At 38.5% G+C, this 22,384-nt stretch overlaps 1 protein-coding gene across 1 annotated transcript in view; it reads right to left on the reverse strand.

Moving 5' to 3' along the window:
- Positions 1 to 22,384, reverse strand: part of ECPAS (Ecm29 proteasome adaptor and scaffold) — a 129,102-nt gene that overhangs the window by 31,530 nt on the left and 75,188 nt on the right. Inside the window, 7 exon segments of the mRNA XM_017854817.1 lie at positions 229 to 283; positions 704 to 849; positions 3,559 to 3,682; positions 17,029 to 17,130; positions 18,495 to 18,667; positions 19,439 to 19,601; positions 20,472 to 20,606. Coding sequence (XP_017710306.1) covers positions 229 to 283; positions 704 to 849; positions 3,559 to 3,682; positions 17,029 to 17,130; positions 18,495 to 18,667; positions 19,439 to 19,601; positions 20,472 to 20,606 — 898 coding nt within the window.

The following is a 22,384-nucleotide window of genomic DNA, read 5'->3' on the forward strand; positions in this document are numbered from 1 at the left end:
AAACCAATAAATAAAAAAGAATCTAAGTTTCCTATATCCTAACTAGAAATTTTGGTTTCCAAGCCATTAACATAACGCTTATCCTTACTGCTAACAAATAAGGTTTAATAATTGTTTTGATCACACAGCTCAAGAAAGTTTTCTTTTATGTTCATTAATCCAGGTTTTTCAACATTTAAAACACAAGTTCAATAAAGTTTAGAAATCAAATATTAACCAACAACCTACCATCATTTTCTGATAGAACTGAAACAAACGCACTTTGAATTTCTTTAAGATGAGACTGAAAGAAGAAAAAAGGCATTAGAACACTGAAACTCTTACCTCTTTGAGAGAGTAAGAGTCTTGTTCTTACCATGCACAAAATTTGTAGTCTTATTATCCAAGCCAGTTACAATTGATGTTTTGCTCTCATCTTTACAGATGGCCCAAATCACCTGGAGCTGTACCACTTACAGGTAGTCTAACACATGCAAGCTGACCATTGCCCCAACTGAGCTTCCCCATCTCAAGCACTTCTGACTTTATACCTTCAAGTCTAAAATCATCTTCCTATATATATCAGGCCACCATTCTTCATTCCTTCATGTACAATTCATTTCAAAATACCTACTATTGGTTAATGACCTTCACCCTTATATGCTTTCCTTGCTACTTATAAAACTGGTTTTCAACAGGGCTGACCACAGACAGCATGGCTCACCTTCACTTCTTTGTGGGTATTTAGCTTCCTCACAAGGGAAAGGAGCCAGATGCAGGCTGCCTGCCTCACATGTGGGTTGGGGCTGATGATATGTTTATTTAAAATCACATCCAACACCCATGGAACCACATCATTCACTTTGGCTCCTGGGGAAAAGCAAAGAAAAACAACAAAGAATTAAAATAATTCAACATAGTATCCTGAAAAAAATTAAATTGAAATCAACATTTGCATAACAATCCTATATTAAAATCTAAATGACTATGGTGTTTAAAGTTGCTGAAGGAATCTATAATTATTCACTCTAGAATCTAGCGTAAACAAAATTACATTTCAAAGATACTCAAGTAACTTTTTAGTTCCTGAGAATGAAAACTTATCCCTACTCTTTAGCAATTTTCTTTGTCTACTAGATGTTTCTCATCTTCCATCTAAAAACAAACTTCTTTTGCACTTACTTTCCTCCTCCAGCTACCATACTGTTTTTCTCCTTTCCTTTATTACTCCAGGGTTTCTCAACCTCAACACTACTGACATTGTAGCTGGATAATTCTTTATTATACAGAGCTGTGCTATACACTGCAGGATGTCTAGCAGCATCCTGTGCCTTCACCCACTAGAGACCAGTGGCACGCACCCTCCCCAGTGTCTAGACATTACTAAATGTCCTCTGTGGGGCAAAAATCTCACTCCTCCAGTGACAAACCACTGATTTACATTAAGACCCTTCAAAACAGTTGTTTAAACTCATGTTCAAACTTTGCTCTTCTCTTTCCTTGAGCCCACTCCAAATCAGCCTTTTACCTTCTCTTCTCCATAGAAATTAGTCATAGAAATCACGAATGACTTTCCTGTTGCTAAGTCCAATGACGGTTTCTCAATTCTCACCTTAGTTGATATATTGGCAGTACGTGACATGGTTAATTCCCCTCCACCCCTCATCCCTTCACAGCTCCTCGCTGATCACATTACTCCAGTTCTCAGTCAGAATCCCTTCTTTTAATTCCCATAACCACAACTCTAGCTACCAGCAGTTCTGCTATCTGGGTAACTACAATTACAAAACCAACAAGTCCTTACTAGATTCCCATAACATGCCTGGGATAATATGTACAGATGTTAAGATGTCTAAGACCTGGGCCCTAACTGGCTTCTCAAATGCTGTTCATTCTACTCTCAGCAAGACTGGTACACTGTAACCAACAACAACATCCAAAGGCCGAGTAGCACTCAGATGAGAATGACATAGAACAGGCATGATCAAAATTCACATCAAAGATTCATCATCCCTCCCTTCTCCACAGTATTTTATGTTCTCCTTTCCCAAAACAGACAAAAATAGAACTTCAACATTGAATGGACAATTTGAGATTCCTTTGGCTGAGTAAAAAGCCAAGCAGGATGCAATCTTCCAAGAAGAGTTCGAGGCAATACAAGAGGTTCAGAGAATGAAGACTGGCATAGATACCTCTCTACTAACCTTTACTTGTTAAGTCACTATGTAAAAACCCATGGAGTCAGAAACATGCCTCTCAAAGCAAACCCACTCCTCAGTGTGAGCCCTCCCTGTTGTCAAGCCTCTGTTACCACCTCTCACATGCAACCTGAAAATTCCCACTTCAGGTTTGGTTGTCTTCTTGCTAACAATGTCGCTTTCCTTCCTTACCGTCTTCCTTCTATACAAATTGCTACTTGCCTTGCTTCACGTGTGTTCAAAGAAAAACCTCAAAGAACTGACTCTGATTCAGTCTTTGTCAATCCACAGTTCTCATTACAGTGCAAGCAAAAGTGTGTTTTTCTATTTCCTTTAAATCTCTTTATGGTGGCTAATGAAATAATAGGTGAACGCATTAACGTGAAGTGTCAACTGTAACACTAAGTGCAATAACTAAATTAATGCATTATTCATGATGGAACACAATATACAATAAAATGTTACCACGAGAATACTATCTTTAAATTTCCTCAATTGAGAGAATAAAATATAAAAACTTGGTGACTTCTCCTTCTGTTTAAATTTTTTTTTATTCTAGCTCAAATACTAAAATATATTTTCAATTCCAAATTCAAATGAAACCACAATAAATTTGAAATCATAACATATATAACATAAAGTCAGAAACCACATGTTCCCTCAACTATATGCTGCCACTAAAAGCCAGTGTATCTGTAGCGCTAGCAGAAGGCACTGAGGCTTCATTATGTAATAAAGGATTAAAGGACACATCATCTGGAAACAACTATACCTTGAATTCTGAAACTGGCTAAATACATAAATCCTCATGAAAAGAGCACAAGCTTCAAGGTGATCCAGAGCTGACTCCCTTGCTTGCTTGCCAAAGGGTCAGAAAAATAAGTTACTAATTTCATGCTGTTTTTTTTTGTTTTTGTTTTTTTGGGGACAGAATCTTACTCTGTTGGCCAGGATCGAGTGTAGTGGCATGATCTCAGCTCACTTGTAACCTCGACCTGCCAGGTTCAAGAAATTCTCATGCCTCAGCCTCCCAAGTAGCTGGGATTACAGGCTTCTGCCACCACACCCAGCTAAGTTTTCTATTTTTAGTAGAGATAGGGTTTCACCATGTTGGCCAGGCTAGTATCTAACTCCTGACCTCAGGTGATTCGCTCACCTCGGCCTCTCAAAGTGCTAGGATTACAGGCATGAGCCACTGTGCCCAGCCTCATGCTGTCTTCTTCATCCAACTATTTTTCTTGACTGAATGAAATTGGTAAAACAGATATAAATATTTGAAAAAAGTAATATGGAATGTATAATGGTTTTGCCTCAAATGTAATAACGAAAACAAAAAAGGGTTACTTGATAATTATAAATTGATTAGCTGAATATTTGGTACCAGCAGGAGGAGTATATTCCTCTTCAGTCACTAGCCAGGCATCTCGGGCAGCCACAGAACTAGTTCCTATTGCAGCGCTGGTAATGGCTTCGCCAATAGTGAACTGAAGTTCTATCTGCTTGGCCTGCAACAAAGGAAGTAAAAGCCATGAATGAGACAACACATTTCCCAAAAACATCCATTTCTACAGAAAGCCTGCTTAAAAGTGTGTTTCTCAGCATGTTTTGTTTTCACTCTTTGCCCTAGCTTGCTTTCGGCTAATTCAATGGCTCAAAGGCCAGGGAGGGTGAGGGAGTGGACGATATAAGAATCCCTTGAAGATATTTTTCAAAGTCTTTGCTGCCCTCCTCACCCTCAGTAGAGAACCACTAAGCAGTGATTTATGATTTCCGGAAGCATAATATGGTTCACCTAAGGAAGACAGAAAATCCCATCAACTTTGAAGCCATGTGAGTCTCAATATAAATTCTAGCCATCTCTCACCAGCTATATAACCTTATTTGAACTTTTTTTTTTTATTATTATACTTTAAGTTCTAGGGTACATGTGCACAACATGCAGGTTTGTTACATATGTATACATGAGCCATGTTGATGTGCTGTACCCATTAACTCATCATTTACATTAGGTGTATCTCCTAATGCTATCCCTCCCCGCTCTCCTCACCCCAAGACAGGCCCAGGTGTGTGATGTTCCCCTTCCTGTGTCCAAGCGTTCTCATTGTTCAATTCCCACCTATGAGTGAGAACATGCAGTATCTGATTTTTTGTCCTTGTGACAGTTTGCTGAGAACGATGGTTTCTCCCTTCATATGGTTTCTCCCTCTCATCCATGTCTACACACCACCGGACATTCTGAAACTCATACCTTCTTTTATCGGCTGCATAGTATCTCCATGGTGTATAGTGTGCCACCATTTTCTTAACTCCAGTCTCTCTAGGAGCGCCGACCCACAGTGCAATCAACTAGAACTCAGATTAAGAAACTCACTCCAAACACCGTCAACTACATGGAAACTTGACAACCTGCTCCTGAATGAACTATGGGGTACCATAACGAGAATGCAGGCAGAAATAAAGATGTTCTTTCTGAAACCACTGGAATGAGAACGACGCACAACGTACCAGAATCTCTGGGACACATTTAGAAGCAGTGTGTACAGGGAAATTATAGCCACTAAAATGCCCACAAGAGAAAAGCAGTGAAACGATCTAAACTTGATACCCTAAACCGCAATTAAAAGAATACCGAAGCAAGAGCAAACACATTCAAAGAGCCAGCAGAAAGACAAGAAATAACTACAGATCAGAAGCAGAACTGAAGGAATAGAGACACAAAAAAAGACCCTTCAACACAAAATACAAGGAATCCAGGAAGCACGCCCAGGAGCTGGTTTTTTGAAGACATACAAACCTCGATAGACTGTTAGCAGCGGCTAATAACAGAAGAAAACGCGAGAGACACAGATCAATAGACACAACACCAAAAAGATACCAAGGCGGGTATCCACCACCCAAGTCCACAGGAACAATACTATAAACACCCTCTATGCAAATGAACCTAGAAAGATCTAGAAGAAATGGGATAAATCCTGGACCACATACACTCTCCCAAGACTAACCAGGAAGAACGCCTTGAATCCCTGAGATGACCGGCTAACAGGCTCTGAAATTAAGGCAATAATTCTAATAGCCTACCCAACCAAAAAAGTCCAGGAACCAGACAGATCCACAAGCCGAATTCTACCAGAGTCAAAAAGGAGCTGGTACCACTTCTAAAACTATCCAAACAATAGAAAAAGAGGGGAATCCTCCCTCCCTACTCATTTTTACAGGCCAACATCATCCTGATACCAAAGCCTGGCGTGGGGAGACACCAACAAAAAGAGAATTTTAGAACCAAATATCCCTGATGAACATCGATGCAAAAATCTTCAAATAAAATACTGGCAAACCGAATCCAGCAGCACATCAAAAGCTTATCCACCATGATCAAATGGGCTTCAATCCCTGGGATTGCAAGGCTGGTTCAACAGACGCAAATCAATAAACATAATCCAGCACACAAACAGAACCAAATACAAAACCACATGATTATCTCAACACACGCAGAAAAGGTCTTTGACAAAATTCAACAGCCCTTCATGCTAAAACTCTCAATAAATTACATATTGATGGGACATATCTCAATATAATGAGAGCTATTTATGACAAACCCACAACCAATATACTGAATGGGCAAAAACTAGAAGCATTCCCTTTGAAAACTGGCACAAGACAGGGATGCCCTCTCTCACCACTCCTATTCAACAGAGTGTTGGAAGTTCTGGCCAGGGCAATCAGGCAGGAGAAAGAAATAAAGGGTATTCAATTAGGAAAAGAGAAAGTCAAATTGTCCCTGTTTGCAAATGACATGATTGTATATTTAGAAAACCCCATCGTCTCACCCCAAAATCTCCTTAAGCTGATAAGCAACTTCAGCAAAATCTCAGAATACCCTCATTTAAACTTCTATGAGCCTCAAAAACTTCATTTGTAAAAGGAGCATAATATCATCATCCACAGCATTAGGCTTTAACAATTAAATGAGGTTAACGTACATAAAACGACTGTATAGTATGCTTGATTGTGGTTACACCACAATAAATAGTAGCCATTGTATTTTATTAACATTTATTCAACAATTATTTAACTTTTTGCACTCTTAAATTTTATATCTTGATGTTACTTTTAAATGGCTCAGAAAAAAAGAGAACAATAAAGCATACGTGAAATGTTAAAATTTGGTAAATGTGGATAAAGGGCACACAGGAGTTCTTTACACTGTTCTTACAGCTTCACTGTAAGTTTGAAAGCATTTCAAAAGTCAAACATTTGAAAATTCTATATAGTACCCACTCAAATGTTTTAAAATTTTATTCAGAAATGTTGACACGATTCACTAGTAGGAATCACTGACCCAACATGTAACTACCTAGACCTGCATTTTCCATTTTTTACTGTGAACCAGAAGAAATTTAGGAGGAATAGGAGAAATAAGGGAATGAACAGAGAGCATGTGAGGGCTATGAACACGCTACTCTTCAAAGCATAAAGACAACAGTTGAGACTTTCCTACACCAATCAACAAATGCTCCAGTGATGAGGTTTCAAGTACTAATGCCACATGCTTCCTAGTCTGAGGAAAAAAGATTTAAAGGCTTTAGCCCTACAGCTTCCCTGGTTAAAAGCTTTTCTTGGCAATTTCAAGCTGAAAAAAGGTATTTCAACATAATCCTTATTAGGGGTTCATTTTATGTACCTGTACCTGTTTTTGCATGTTTCCTGTAATTAATAACAACACCGCTGGCATTAAAAACAAAAAACAAAACCCCATAGCTACATTTATGAATAATATACTATCTGGACATTGCTGTAAATATTCCATAAAGGGGGGGTTCAATAGAGAAAATAAGAACAGATACATGGGGATTCATTATATTATTATTCTATTTTTGCATGTGTTTGAAATTTCCTGTAATACAAAGTTACAAGAGGGAGCAGGCGGAAGGGCAAAGTGGTTGAATAGGGGGAGGTGGAAATGGTTAACAGGTAGAAAAAAATAATTAGAAAGAATGAATTCAGGCCGGGTGCACTGGCTCATACCTGTAATCCTAGCACTTTGGGAGGCCAAGGTGGGTGGATTACCTGAGGTCAGGAGTTCAAGATCAGCCTGGCCAACATGGTAAAACCCTGCCTCTATTAAAAATACAAAAATTAGCTGGGCATGGTGGTGTGCGCCTGTAATCCCAGCTACTTGGGAGGCTGAGGCAGGAGAATCGCTTGAACTCAGGAGGTGGAGGTTGTAGTGAGCTGAGATTGCACCACTGCACTCCTGCCTGGGCAATAGAGTGAGACTCTGCTTAAAAAAAAAAAAAGAATGAATGAGAACTACTACTCTTTGATAGCAAACTAGTGAGGCTATAGTCAACAATAATTTCATTGTACATTTAAAAATAACTAAAAGAATATAATAGGATTGTTTGCAACTCAAAAGATAAATGCTTGAGGGGATGGATACCCTATTCTCCATGATGTGATTATTAAGCATTGCATGTCTGTATCAAAACATCTCGTGTACCCCATAAACATATACACCAACCATGTACCTACAAAAACTTAAAACTGAGAAAAAAAAAAAAAGCCCAACAGAACCTCATCCCCTCCCCATCTAATGCAGGAACATCGAACCGAACTGTCCACCAAAAAAGCACCTTCATAAAAACTAAATCAGGTGACAGATCACAGTACCCAGCTTCAGCAGAATAACAAGAGGAGACGCGCTGAACAGGGTGGGAAGAACACACTGCCTACACCACCCCCTCCAGCTTGGAAAGAGAACGTGTATGCTTGGGTGAATGACAGCAAAGGGAATGTGATACTCTGCATTGCAACTCAGTGCCACCCTGTCACAGCATCAGGCAGAATTCTGCCAGTGCCCAAGAAGGAGCACTTAGACCAAACCTGGACCAGAGGGGAATCAGTTTCTTCAGTGAGAGGAACCCAAGTCAGTTGACTAAAATGGCCTCAGGTCCCCAAATAAACTTCACCAGCAGCTAGGCCACACTTGGAGGGAGGAAAAGCAAGAATACAGGAGACTTTTTCTCGTAACCAGGCACCAGCCCACCCATAATAAAACAAAGCACCAGGCAGAGTCCGAAGGCCCCATTTCCAGGATGCTGCTGTGGAAGAGCACTTCTAGATTCACCCCAGGCAAGAAAGAAATCTGCTTGTGTGGCACGAACAACCTAAGTCCCAAGTCCTGGTTGGCTCCAACACCTGCTGACTAAAGCGGCCTCATCTTTGAAAAAGCATCAGCGGCAGTCAGGTGGTCACAGGTCTTTGGTGAGCCCTGGTACTGTGCTGGTCTGGGAGGCCATGTGCTTTGGGTGCAACCCAGCATGGTGCTAGCTGCTGTGGCCACAGGAGTGCCCACATTACCCCTCCCCTAACTTCAGGCAGCTCATTGTGGAGAGATACTCCCTCTACCTGGGAGAAAGAGAGGGAAGAGGGCAAGAAACTTTGCCTGGGAACACAGAGAATGCTCCCTTATCTTCCCCAAGTCCATCAATGCTGAGTATGTAGGTGTCTGTAAGAGCTGCAGCACATCTGGGCTTAGGGTGCCCTCTAGTGCTGAAATGACTGCAGTGACCACAGGCTTAGGGAACTCAACACTCAGTCATATTTGGTTTCTTGGAAGGCCCTCTGAAGGACAGGTACAAACAAGGCCAGACTGAAAACTGGAATAAATATTTACCTCTTCAACGCCCAAACACTGATGAATGTTCACAAGCATCAAGGATATTTGAGAAAACATGTTCTAAAAAACATTCACGCTAAACAAACAGGCTAAATAAGCAGGCACCAGTGACTAATTCTGGAGTGGTGTAGATATGTGACCTCTCAGACAGGGAATTCAAGATAGCTGTTTTAAGAATGCTCAACAACTTCAAGAAAACATGGAGAAGGAATTCAGAAACTTACAAGAGAAATTTAGCAAAGAGATTAAAATGGAGGAAAAAATCAAATCTTAAGAGCTGAAAAAAATGTAATGGATGACTGAAAAATACTTCGGTGTGTCTCAACAGTAGAACTGATCAAGTAGAAGAAAGAATTAGTGAGCTCTAAGACAGGCTATTTGAAAACTCACAGAGGAGAAAAATGCAGAAGAATGAGATACACTTACAAGACCTGGAAAACAGCTTCAAAGAGGCTAAGAGTTATTTGCCTGAAAGAGGAAATAGAGAAAGAAACAGGTGTAGAAAGTTTATTCAAAGAAATAATCAACAAAGAACTTTCAGAACATGGAAAAAGACAAACACCCAGGTAAAAGAAGGTCAAAGACCAAGAAGATTCGACCCAAATAAGATTACCCCAAGGCATACAATAAACTCGCAAAGGTCATGGACAGAGAGAGGATCCCAAAACTAGCAAGAGAAAAGAAGCAAGTAAGATATAAAGGAGCTCTGATATGTCTGGTGGCAGAAACCTTACAGACCAGGAGGGAGTGGAATAACATATTCAAAGTGCTGAAAGAAAGGAAAGAAAGGAAGAAAAAGAGGGAGGGAGGGAGGGAGGGAGGGAGGGAGGAAGGAAGGAAGGAAGGAAGGAAGGAAGGAAGGAAGGAAGGAAGGAAAAAATCTTGCAACTGAGAATACTGTACTCAGCAAAGCTATCCTTCAAATATCAGGGGAACCAGCCCCCAATATTTCAACGTAGGTTCTTTTCTATTTTCCCTAAGTGTCGGCCGGTCTGAGAAACAGAAAGAGTACAAAGAGAGAAATTTTACAGCTGGGCCTCCAGGGGTGCCACCACACACTGGTAGGAGCATGATGGAGACCTCGAGCCACAAAACCAGCAAGTTTTTATTCGGGATTTTGAAAGGGGAAGGGGTGTACAAACAGGAAGTAAGTTACAAAGATCACATGCTTCAAAGGGCAATAAAAGATCACAAGGCAAGGGCAAAATTAGAATTACTGATGAGGGTCTGTGTCCCGCTGTGCACACATTGTCTTGATAAACATCTTAACAGGAAACAGGGTTCGAGAGCAGATAAACCCATCTGACTAGAATTCACCAGGCTGGAATTTCCTAATCCTAGCAAGCCTAAGGGTACTGCAGGACACTAGGGCATATTTCAGTTCTTATCTCAACCATGTAAGACAGACACTCCCAAAGCAGCCATTCATGGACCTCCCCCCAGGAATGCACTCCTTCCCTGGGGTATCAATTACTAATATTCCTTGCTGGGAAAAGAATTCAGCAATATTTCTCCTACTCATACATCCATCTAAAGGCTTTAAGCAAGAAGAAAAATACAGCTCTATTCTGCCCAACCCGGCAGGCAGTCAGACCTTACGGTTATCTTTCCTTGTTCCCTGAAAATCGCTGTTATTCTGTTCTTTTTCAGGGTGCACTGATTTTACATTGTTCAAACACATGTTTTACAAACAATTTGTACAGTTAACGCAATCATTACAGGGTCCTGAGGTGACATACATCCTCGGGTCACAAAGATGATGGGATTAAAAGATTAAAGTAAAGACAGGCATAAGAAATTATAAGAGTATTGATTGGGGAAGTGATAAATGTCCAAGAAATCTTCACAATTATAAAAATATTAATTTTGGGAACTGATAAGTGTTCATGAAATCTTCACAATTTATGTTCTGCCACGGCTTCAACCAGTCCCTCCATTCGGGGTCCCTGACTTCCCACAATATTGAAATATAAAGGAGAAATGAAGACTTTCCTGGGTAAACAAAAGACAAGGGAATTCACCACCAGATGTGTCTTACAAAAAATGCTACAGTTCTTCAATCTGAAAGAAAAGAACTCTAGCATGCAACAAAAAATGTAAATACACAAATTCAAAATACTCTAATACTGTATAGAGCATTCTAAAGATACTAAAGGCACTCGAATACTGCATTCTAAAAATACTCTAATATTGTAGAGTATTAAGAGTATCTTTGTATTAGAGTATCTTTAGTATCCTTATCTAACACTCTATAGAATCTTTAGTATGAAGACTAAAACATAAACTTTTCAAAATAATGACTACAACAATTTGTTAAAAGATAGGCAATATAAAATATGTTAAGTTGAGACAACAAAGAGCCAAAAAATGGGGTATTGGAATTAAAACAGAGTTTTTTTTTAAGTTTTTTCTTTGCTTGTTTTTTTGTTTGTTTTTGTTTTCTTTTTTTTGTTTTTTTTTTTTGTTTTTTGAGAGGGAGTCTGGCTCTGCCGCCCAGGGTGGAGTGCAGTGGCCGGATCTCAGCTCACTGCAAGCTCCGCCTGCCAGGTTCCCGCCATTCTCCTGCCTCAGCCTCCCAAGTAGCTGGGACTATAGGCGCCCGCCACCTCGCCCGGCTAGTTTTTTGTATTTTAGTAGAGACAGGGTTTCACCATGTTAGCCAGGATGGTCTCAATCTCCTGACCTCGTGATCCGCCCGTCTTGGCCTCCCAAAGTGCTGGGATTACAGGCTTGAGCCACCGCGCCCGGCCTCTTTGCTTGTTTTTGTTCTTTCCTTGTGATCAGTGAAGTTGTCATGAAACTTGTTATATTTTCTGAAACCCTTAGGGAAACCACAACTCAAAAAACAGTCTAAACAGATACACTAAAAATAAAAAGTAAAACATACTATGAGAAAAAAGTCACTTATCCACAAAGGAAGACAGAAAGCAAAAAAGAGAGGACTTCCAAAACAACCAGAAAACAAAAAACAAACTGTCCGTAGTTAAGTCTTTACCTAACAATAATAAACTGACTGTCGATGGACTAACTTATCTGATTAAAAGATACAGAATGGCTGAATGAATAAGAAAATAAGACCAACTATATGCTGCCTACAAGAAATTCACTTTGGCTAGGCATGGTGGCTCACACCTATAATTCTAACACTTTGGGAGGCCAAAGTGGGCAAATCACCTGATGTCAGGAGTTCGAGATCAGCCTGGCCAATGTGGCAAAACCTTGTCTCTACTAAAAAAAAAAGTAAAAATAAAAAAATTGGCCAGGCATGGTGGCCTGTGCCTTTAGGCCCAGCTACTTGGGAGGCTGAGGCAGGAGAATCACTTGAACCCAGGAGGTGGAGGCTGCAGTGAGCTGAGATTGCTGCACTCCAGCCTGGGCAATGGAGTGAGGCTCCATTTCGGAAAGAAAAAAAAAAAAAAAAAAAGAAATTCACTTAACCTATAAAGATACACACAGATTGAAGGTAAAGGTATGAAAAGATACTTCATGCAAATGAAAACCCAAAAGAACAGATGTAACTATACTTGCATCAGATTAAGACTTCAAGTCAAAACTAGAAAAGACCAAGGTCATTATGTGACGATAAAGGGCTCAATTCAGCAAGAGGATATAAAGGTGATAAATATATATGCACACAGTATTGGAGCACTCAAACGTATAAAGCATAATAGATTTAAAGGGAGAGATAGACTGCAACACAATAATAGTTGAAGACTGACTTCAACACCCCATTTCCAGTAATGGACAGGTCATTCAGACAGAAAAGCAAGCAACCCAAATCGAAACTGAACTACGCTCTAGACAAAATGGACCTGACATTTACAGAACATTTCATCCAACTGCTGTAGAATACACATCTTTTCTCATCAGCACATGGAACATTTTCCAGGATAGACCATATGTTAGACCACAAAGCAAGTCTCAAGCAATTCAAAAAAATCTAAATCATATCAAGTATCTTTTCTGACTACAATGGAATAAAACTAGAAATCAATAACAAGTGGAACTTTGGAAACTATAGAAATACATGGAAATTAAACAACACGTTCCTGAACAACCAACGGATCTATGAAAAAATTAAGAAAGAAAAATTTAAAATTTCTTGATACAAATGAAAATAAAAACACAACATACCAAAATGGGAAACAGCAAAAGCAGTGCTAAGTGGGAAGTTTACAGCAATAAATGTTTACATCAGAAAAGTATAAAGACTTCAAATAAACAACATAATGATGCATTTTAAAGAACTAGAAAAGCAAAAGCAAAGCAAACCCAAAATTAATAAAGGAAAGAAATAATAAAATTCAGAACAGAAGTAAATGAAATTGAGACTAAAAAAACTACAGAAGATTAATGAAATGAAAAATTGGGTTCTTTAAAAGATAAATAAAAAATTATTAGAACTGATAAAGTCAGTAAGTTACAGGATACAAAATCAACATATAAACAGTTGCATTATATGTGACATGCTTTGGATTTGTGTCCCTGCCCAAATCTCATGACTGAATAGTAATCCCCAATGTTGGAGGAGGGGCCTGGTGGTGGGGTGACTGGATCATGGGAGTGGACTTCTCCCTTACTGTTCTGATAGTGAGTGAATTCTCATAAGGTCTGGTTGTTTAAAAGTGTGTAGCACCTCCTGCTTTGTTCTTTTTCTCCTGCTCCTGCCATGTAAGACATGCCTGCTTCCTCTTTGCCTTCTGCCAAGATTGTAAGTTTTCTGAGGCCTTCCCAGCCATGCTTACTGTACAGCCTGCAGAACTGTGAGTCAATTAAATCTCTTTTCTTTATAAGTTACCCAGTTACAGCAGTGTGAGAACAGACTAATAGGCCAGCAGCAAACAATTTGAAAAAGAAATCAAGAAAGCAATCCCACTTATAACAGCTACCAAAAAAAACCAAAAAACAAAAACCTAGGGACAAATTATAACCAAAGAAGTAAAAGCTCTCTGTAATGAAAACTATAAAACATTGATGAAAGAAATTAAAAAGAACACAAGAGAATACATATCCCATGTTCATGGATTGAAATAGTATTATTAAAATTTCCATACTACCGAAAACGATCAACAGATTCAACATAATCCCTATCAAAATATCAATGACGTTCATCAAAGCAGAACTAGAAAAACAATCCTGAAATTTGTATGAAAGCACCAAAGGCCCTGAATAATGAGCAAAAAATACTGAGCAAAAAGAATAAAGCCAGAAGCACTGCATTACCTGACTTCAAAATATATTACAAAGCTATGGTAAGCAAAACAGCATGGAACTGGCATAAAAACAGACACATACACCAATGGAACAGAATAGAGAACCCAAAGATAAATCTATCCATTTACAGTCAACTCATTTTCAACAAAGGCATCAAGAACATATATTGAGGAAGGAATAGTCTCTTCAGTAAGCTGTGCTATAAAAACTAGATATCCACATGTAGAAAAATGAAACTGGGCCCCTTTGTCTCACCATATCAAACCACAATAGAATTAATCTAAGATCTGAATGTTGAGACTACTACAAAAAAACGTTGGAGAAACATTTCAGAATATTGGTCTGGGCACAGATTTCTTAAGTAAGATCATAAAAGCACAGACCAACTAAAGCAAAAATTGACAAATGGGATTATATCAAGCTAAAAAGCTTCTGCACAGCAAAGGAAACATCCAACAGAGCGAAGAGACAACCTATGGCATAGACGAAAATATCTGCAAATTATCCATCTGACAAGAGATTAAAATACACAGTAAGTAAGGAATTCAACTCAATAGCAAATAAACAATCTGATTTGAAAATGGACAAAAGATCTGAATAGTTATTTCTCAAAAAAAGGTATATAAATGGCCAACAAGTATATGACAAAAAGTTCAGCATCACTAATCATGACAGAAATGCAGAGAAAAACCACAATGAGATCTCATCTCACCCTAGTTAGAACAGCCAGTATCAAGAAGACAGAAAACAATACATGATAGTCAGAATGTGAAGAAAGGAGAACATTAATACACTGTTGGTGGGAAAACAGTATGAAGGTTCCTCAAAAAACTAAAAAACTATCATATAACCCAGCAATCCCAGTATGTATCCTAAGTATATATCCAGAAGAAAGAAAATCTGTATTCTGAAGAGGTATTTGTACTCCAATGTTTACTGCAGCACTATTAACAATAGCCAAAACAAGATATCAATCTAAGTGTCCAGCAACAGATGAATGGATTTTTAAAAAGTGGTATATATACACAATGGAATATTATTCAGCCATAAAAAAGAATGAAATCCTGTTGCTGACAGCAACATAGATGGAACTGGAGGACATTGTATTTAGTGAAATAAGCCAGGCACAGAGCAAATATCCTATGTTCTCACTTATATGTGAGAAAATTGATCTATGGAGGTAGTGAACAAATGGTGGTTACCAAAGGCCAGAAAAGGTAATGGAGAGGCAGGGAAGAGAGCTTGGCTAATGGTAACAAAAATACAGTTAGAAAAATTAAGTTTTAGTGTTTGGCAGCACAACAGGGCAAATATAGTTAATAAGAATTTATTGTATATTTCAAAATAGTGAGAAGAGAAAATCTGACATACTCCGAACACAAAGAAATGAAAAATGCTTAAGGTGATGGATATCCCAATTACCCTAATTTGATCATTATACATTGTATGCTTGTATCAAAATATCATATATATCCCATAAATATGTAGAACTATTAGGTATCAATTTAAAAAATTAAAAATGGGAGAGGCACAGTGGCTTATGCCTGTAATCCCAGCATTTCGGGAGATCTAGGTGGAAGGATCACTTGAGCCCAGGAGTTCAAGACCACCCTAGGCAACACAGGGATACTCTGTCTCTACAAAAAATTAAAATATTAGCCAGGCATGGTGGCGCATGCCTGTGGTCCCAGCTGCTTAGAAGGTGAGGTGGGAGGATGGTTTGAGCCTGGGAGATGTAGTGTACTCCAGCCATGGTGACACAATGAGATCACATTTACACAATGTTGTAAAAATAAAATAAATAAATGAAACAGTTAAAAGAAACCAAAAAAACCTTCAGCACTATGTCCTATTCGACTGTGAAGATATTCTGCTTCTGTTTCATGGTTTTCATTATTCTCATCATTTAATCTCTGTACCTTATTTCCATACTTCTAGATTTTCATGTATTTCTAAACTCTTAAAATAATGACATTAAAAGTAAGTTAAGAATCCAGAGAAGCCTTCATTAGAAAAAACAAAACAGGCCGGGTGCAGTGGTCCACATCTGTAATCCCAGCACTTTAGGAGGCCGAGGTGGGCAGATCACCTGAGGTCAGAAGTTCAAGACCAGCCTGGTCAACATGGTGAAACCTCATCTCTATTAAAAATACAAATATCAGCCAGGCATGGTGGCGTGCACCTGTAATCCCAGCTACTTGGGAGGCTGACACAGAAGAACTGCTTGAACCCGGGAGGTGGAGGTTGCAGTGAGCCAATATCATGCCACTTTACTCCAGCCTGGGAGACAGAGCGAAACTCCATCTCAAAAAAAGAAAAAAAAAAAAAACCTAGAAGAAACCCACCTCACTCAGGGATTTAAATCTACTAGGGTAGATTCTTTAGCAAGGCAACAATCTGAGAAGGAAGTAGGAGGCTTTCAAAAGCTCAGTAAAAGGCGGCCAAAGAGGCTGGTATACAGAAAGTGAGTGAACGTCAAAGATCAAGGCTAGGGAAAGAAGGGTCAGATCAGGCCATGCTGAGACAGTACACTATCCTGGCATTTGCCTACTCGTAGGTCTTCTCCACCACACACTAGGCATCTAGAGGACAGAAGCTAAATCATCAGACTTGAAAACAACTGAAATACCAACTGAAACACTCAAGAACAACTGTTTTTTAAAGGCTCACTCCACACATCTGGCTGACGGGGTATGTGGGTATATTTCCCCTTCTACCTACACTACACCGTGCTTTGCTCAAAAATTTTAAGAAAAGGTCTTTCCTTCATAGGTGATTTAGTCAATGCTATACCTAGCACAGTGATGAGCACAAAACTAGTACTCAAGTATCTGGTGAATAAACGAGTAAATGCTTAATTAAAAATCTCACAGCATGCAAAACTGCACCAAAAAAAAAAAAAAAAAAAACCAATGCCTTTTCTTTGAATAACTAACAATCAGGTAGCAATATAAATACCTCCACAGAATCCATCAGACCTTGCAAGAGGAGTTTCTGGTGAGGAAAATCTCCATCCCCAACTGGAAAATATCCCAGTGTTTGGATTGCTCGTTCTTTCATCTGGAAGAACATCAAATTTTTTTCTTTTAAACAGAGTATATACTAGCTTTACGCCAGCACAGTATTTCCAAAATGAGATGATAGGGAAGGGCAGTCTATCTAACACCTCAATGCATAAGTTTTTACAAAAGCATCAAATTTTACAGTCGTGTGTCTGTAAGTCATTGAAGGTAGAAACACACAAATTTGAGTCCACTAAGGATCCACAGCTGCAAAAGAAGAAAGAAGAAAGCCTCTAGGCTTATTACCTTTCAAACTATAATGATTTAAAATGTGGGTTCTGGGCCCAGTGGACCTAGGACCAAATCACATCTCAACCATTTCAGCCTATACTGGTGTGTGACCTTAAGCAAGTTACTTCCCCTCTCTGTGACGCTGTTTCCTCATGTTAGCTCATACAGAGATGACAACTGTGCCTATTTCATTAGACCTTTTAGAAGATTCAATCAATGCATGCAAAGCACTTAACATACTCTCTGGCACATTAGAAGTGCTTAACAATATTTGGCAATGATTAGTTAATAGCTAATAAAAACTACACTGTGTATCTTCTCAGAAAGTTTTAAACAGTAGCTAGACCAAGATTAAGATTATATCAGTTAGGCCAGGCTCGGTGGCTCAAGCCTGTAATCCCAGCACTTTGGGAGGCTGAGGCAGGTGGGAGTGCCTGAGGTCAGGAGTTCGAGACCTACCTGGCCAACCCCATCACTACCAGAAATACAAAAATTAGCTGGACATGGTGGTGTGAGCCTATAATCTGAGCTACTCAGGAGGCTGAGGCAGGAGAATCACCCGCCTGAACCTGGGAGACAGAGGTTGCAGTGAGCCACGATCGCACCACTGTACTCCAGCTTGAACGACAAGAGCAAAACTCCATCTCACAAAAAAAAAAAAAAAAAAAAGACTGTATCAATTAAACTTGTAGTAGTAAACTGGTATTTCTGCTCATTAAATCATCTTATACCTCAAAATTGAGGTGTTCTGATCACAAAACTGGCTTTAGGCAGTTAGGATTTATATTTGGCCTAAAATTTTAAAAAAATCATAAAACTACTTAACATTTTATTGTACACCTTTTGCATGACAAAAGTTATTTCCTGATGAATTTAATACTTCACTCAAATCTTAACAGTTATAAAGATCTAAATTGGAATGACTGGGTCAAAAGATGTACACACTAAGATTGTACACAGATCACCTCTAGTTCAAAAGTAAACACTTAGATTTGCTTCTTTATCACCCATTTTTACATTAAATCCTTCCTCCCACTGTAATGCCATCTATTCTCATTATAATTTGTTTTTGCTCATTTATTCACAGAAAGACAGAATTCCAGAAAGGGAAGAAATAAGAAAAAGACTTACCTTATTTGTCTCTTTACTGGAAGGTATTCTACTTAATAAGCTTTCTACAAGATGCAATTTGGTAAAGCCAGATCCCTCACTGGGGATTGGAAGTGGACCATTTCTGCCTATTTCACCCAGGGCTGTGCAGGCAGCAATTGCCAGGAGGGGTGATGTACTGTCCAAAAATGAGCCTGTAAGCACATTCAGCCAAAAAGAGAATTATATACCATTATTCTTACGACCCAAAGCAACCAGTGATGTACTCAAGATTTTTTTAAGATGGCAAAATAAAATCAAAGTGTACAATATCTTTGAGTTGACAATTTGTTAACATTTATTCAGTGGAAAGACAACATGGCTACAGGGGATAGAGTAGTATTTTTTTTAATGTATAAATTTTTTTACCATAATAGGATCATCCCTGTTTATAAAAACATGTAGGAAAAAAACATGGAGAAAAAAAAAATGGAGTGCTTTCACTGCTTTGTTTTTTGTTTTGTTTTGTTTTGTTTTTTTGAGACAAGGTCTAGCTCTGTCACCCAGGCGGGAGTGCAGTGGTATGATCACGGCTCACTGCAGCCTCGACCTCCCAGGCTCCAGTGATTCTCCCACCTTAGCCTCCTCAGTAGTTGAGGCTACAGGTACACGCCACTATACCAAGCTAAGTTTGTTAATTTTTTTTTGTAGAGGCTAGGTCTCACTATGCTGACTAGACTGGTCTCAAACTCCTGGACTCAAGTGATCCTCCCACCTTGGCCTCCCAAAGTACTGAGATTATAGGCATGAGTTACCACACCCAGCCTTTGTTGTTATTAAAAATACAGAATTTATCAAGTAAGTTTTTTGTGAAAAAACTTGTGTCTTTAAAGTACAATGCCATAAAAAGAAACCGAAACGCCATATTAAAATTAAACATAATTCAAAAGCTGCAACACCCAAGTCGGCATAAAGACATTGATTACCTATTGTTTCTGTAGCACTCTGAATGAGTTCCTCTTGATCAGGGAGGGTGTCAGCATTTCTCTCCAGGTCTTGTTGCTCTGCCATTCTCATTTTCTTTTTAGCCAAATACCTTCCCACCGTGAATCCCAATGCAAGCAAGGATCCATGCTGTATCTCCGGGCTCTGAATTTAGCAAAACAATAGCATATCTCTGGCTCTTTCTCATGCATGCAAAACTACATGGCAGTAATTGTGTGTCTATTAGGATCATCTCACCAACAAAACGTAAGGCTAAAGAATAAAGTGAACACTTGAGGTTTTACTGGATGCTAATGCATTGAGCTTAGGGAATAAGAGAAACCTTGAGTTTCTAACGGAATTTTGAGAAGCTGAATCTTGATTCACTTTAAGATTTACATTCTCTAATTCCATGCCCACTCCAATTCCAGGTGAGATGACTTTCCTACATGCTCCTACATGCTCCCACGCCACTTTGTAGCTTACAGCACTTACATAACTAGAATATCATAACTTTCACACATAATGTCTTTCTATTGCCAACAGACAATGAACAGATCCTATTTCTAATTGCCAAAACCTCCAAACACAAGGTAACCAACAGACTATTTGAAGTAAAACTTGTTTTTTCACTAGCAGCAGATGAGGAAGTAAAATGGAGCTAACATTTCTCGCTCTCAGTACTAATCAGGCCCGACCCTGATTAGTTTTAGTTTCCAAGATCAGATGAGATTAGGTGTGCTCACGGTGGTATGGTTGCAGGTTCTGAGCATCCTGTTGTACCAGGGATTCTCATGTATTTATGAATCACTGTACTCCTAGCACCTAAAACAGTGCTTATCAGACACAGCACCACACTTGTTAAGTGAGCTGACTGAACTAATGTATTACCTATCTCATTTACTCTTTACAGGCATAAAAGCAAGGAATTTATAAGTTCATTTTACAAATGAGAAGATAAAAACCAAAAATTAAGTTAGATCCTTTTATGAAACCCTATCTCCCACAAAAAGGAATGAAAACAAAATAACATACGTGATTGTCTTTTGTAGTCTTTATAAGCTGTTCTATCATTGATTTCAACTCATTCCCCGACACTGTTGATACCACCACAGAATAAAACAATGCTGCCAGTTCGCGCATTTCTTCTTTACTGCTATTCATCAGACTCTGAGCAGTATAAAAAAAAATATACACATGACACAGAACCACGAGCCTCACTACAACATCTTTTAAAATTAAAAGAATATTCAATCTGTTGATGGATATCGAGGAAAAAAAGCTATTATTTGAAAACAAAATGAAAGTTGAATGAATTATATAACAAAATCCTAGGTCCATTTTCATCAAAGATACACAAGCACAAAACAGGTGAAATTTATTCACAGATGATCTAAAACAAGGGTCAGCAAACTTCTGTAAAAAAACTGAAAGGCTTTATGGGCCATTTGGTCTCTGCTGCAACTACTCCATTCTGCCACTGCAGTACAAAGGCAGCAACAGACAATACGCAACGAATGAGCGTGGCTAGGTTCCAGTAAAACATGGACATGACAAGATTTGTGTCATGAAACGTTATTCGTTTCTTGATTTTTTTTTCCACATTTAAAAATGTAAAAACCATTCTTAGCTTGCAAACCATACAAAACAAGAGGCAGGCCCTATTTGGACTTTTGACTACTGTATGACAACCTCTCATCTAAAACATCAAAGCTCAAAAACTTTGAAATAATTTTAAAATCAGTAAATATTCATAAGAAATAAAAAAACCTTTTAAAATAGAAGCAATTTCATAAGACCAGATTATCCAGAAATGTGCAAAACTCACACCTCTTGGTAAATTTCTTTCATGTTTTCACCCTTAAAGATATAATTTGTACATTTTTACCATCATTCAAGCTGTATTTTCCAAAAAAAGAACCGCAATATGTAGCACATGGGCCAATACTTATACTAAAAAAAAAATTATTCATTATTTATCTGAAATTCAAATTTAACTGAGTATCTTGTATTTTTACTTGCTAAACCTGGCATCCCTTTTGGTATAGCCATGGGACAGGAACACTCTCATACATGACTGGTAGAAGTGTACATTGGTACCACACACATGGAGGGTGTGGCATTATCTATGAAAATTACAAAAAAAAAAAAAAGAAAGAAAGAAAATTACAAAAGTACATGTCCTCTGATCCAGCTATTCCACCTCTGGGGAATCCATCTAAAACATATACTTCCTCAATATGCAAGATGATAGATTATTCATCGTAGCAGAATGGAAGTACTCTACGTGACCATCTATAAAGATCTAGAATACATGATAGTACACTCATACAATAAAAACTGAGGCTGTTAAAGAAGATGCGCTCTCCATAGTTGTAGTGGAATATCTCTCTACTATAAAGTGAAAGAATGTATAAAACAGTATGAATAGTATGCTGCTTTTATAAAAGATGGGACAAAATTTTAAATGCATGTTTTATGTGTATGTACATAAGTAAACTCTAGAAAGGATGCCATACATAAATGGTGACTTACATATGTTTGTCAGAGGGGAGAGGAAAGGGCAAAAATTAGGGTAGGTTGGAGATGGTTATGGAAAAGAGACATTTTACATAGTCTTTATTTAAACTACACAAACCCATTGCTTATTTTTTCTAAAAAAAACAAAAACAAAAAACTTTCGAAACAGAAAAGGAAATTTTCTTTATACTCCTATGCTTCTCAATTCATCTCCCACTCTCCTCCAGATGTGTCAAGGAGACATAGTGACCTACATGCTTCCCAGTAAGTGTCTGATGATGAGAGAGTTTTCAAAACGACCTTAAGGCAGAAAAGGTCATAGGGATGCTGGCAGGAAAAATAAATCATGAGGTTAAAGTCTGAAATACAATTTAAAAAAAAAAAAAAAAAAAGTCTGGGGGAGGGGGTTCACACCTGTAATCCCAGCA

The sequence above is a fragment of the Rhinopithecus bieti genome, unplaced genomic scaffold (assembly GCF_001698545.2).
Source record: "Rhinopithecus bieti isolate Rb0 unplaced genomic scaffold, ASM169854v2 scaffold_40150, whole genome shotgun sequence".
Taxonomy (NCBI): Eukaryota; Metazoa; Chordata; class Mammalia; order Primates; family Cercopithecidae; genus Rhinopithecus; species Rhinopithecus bieti.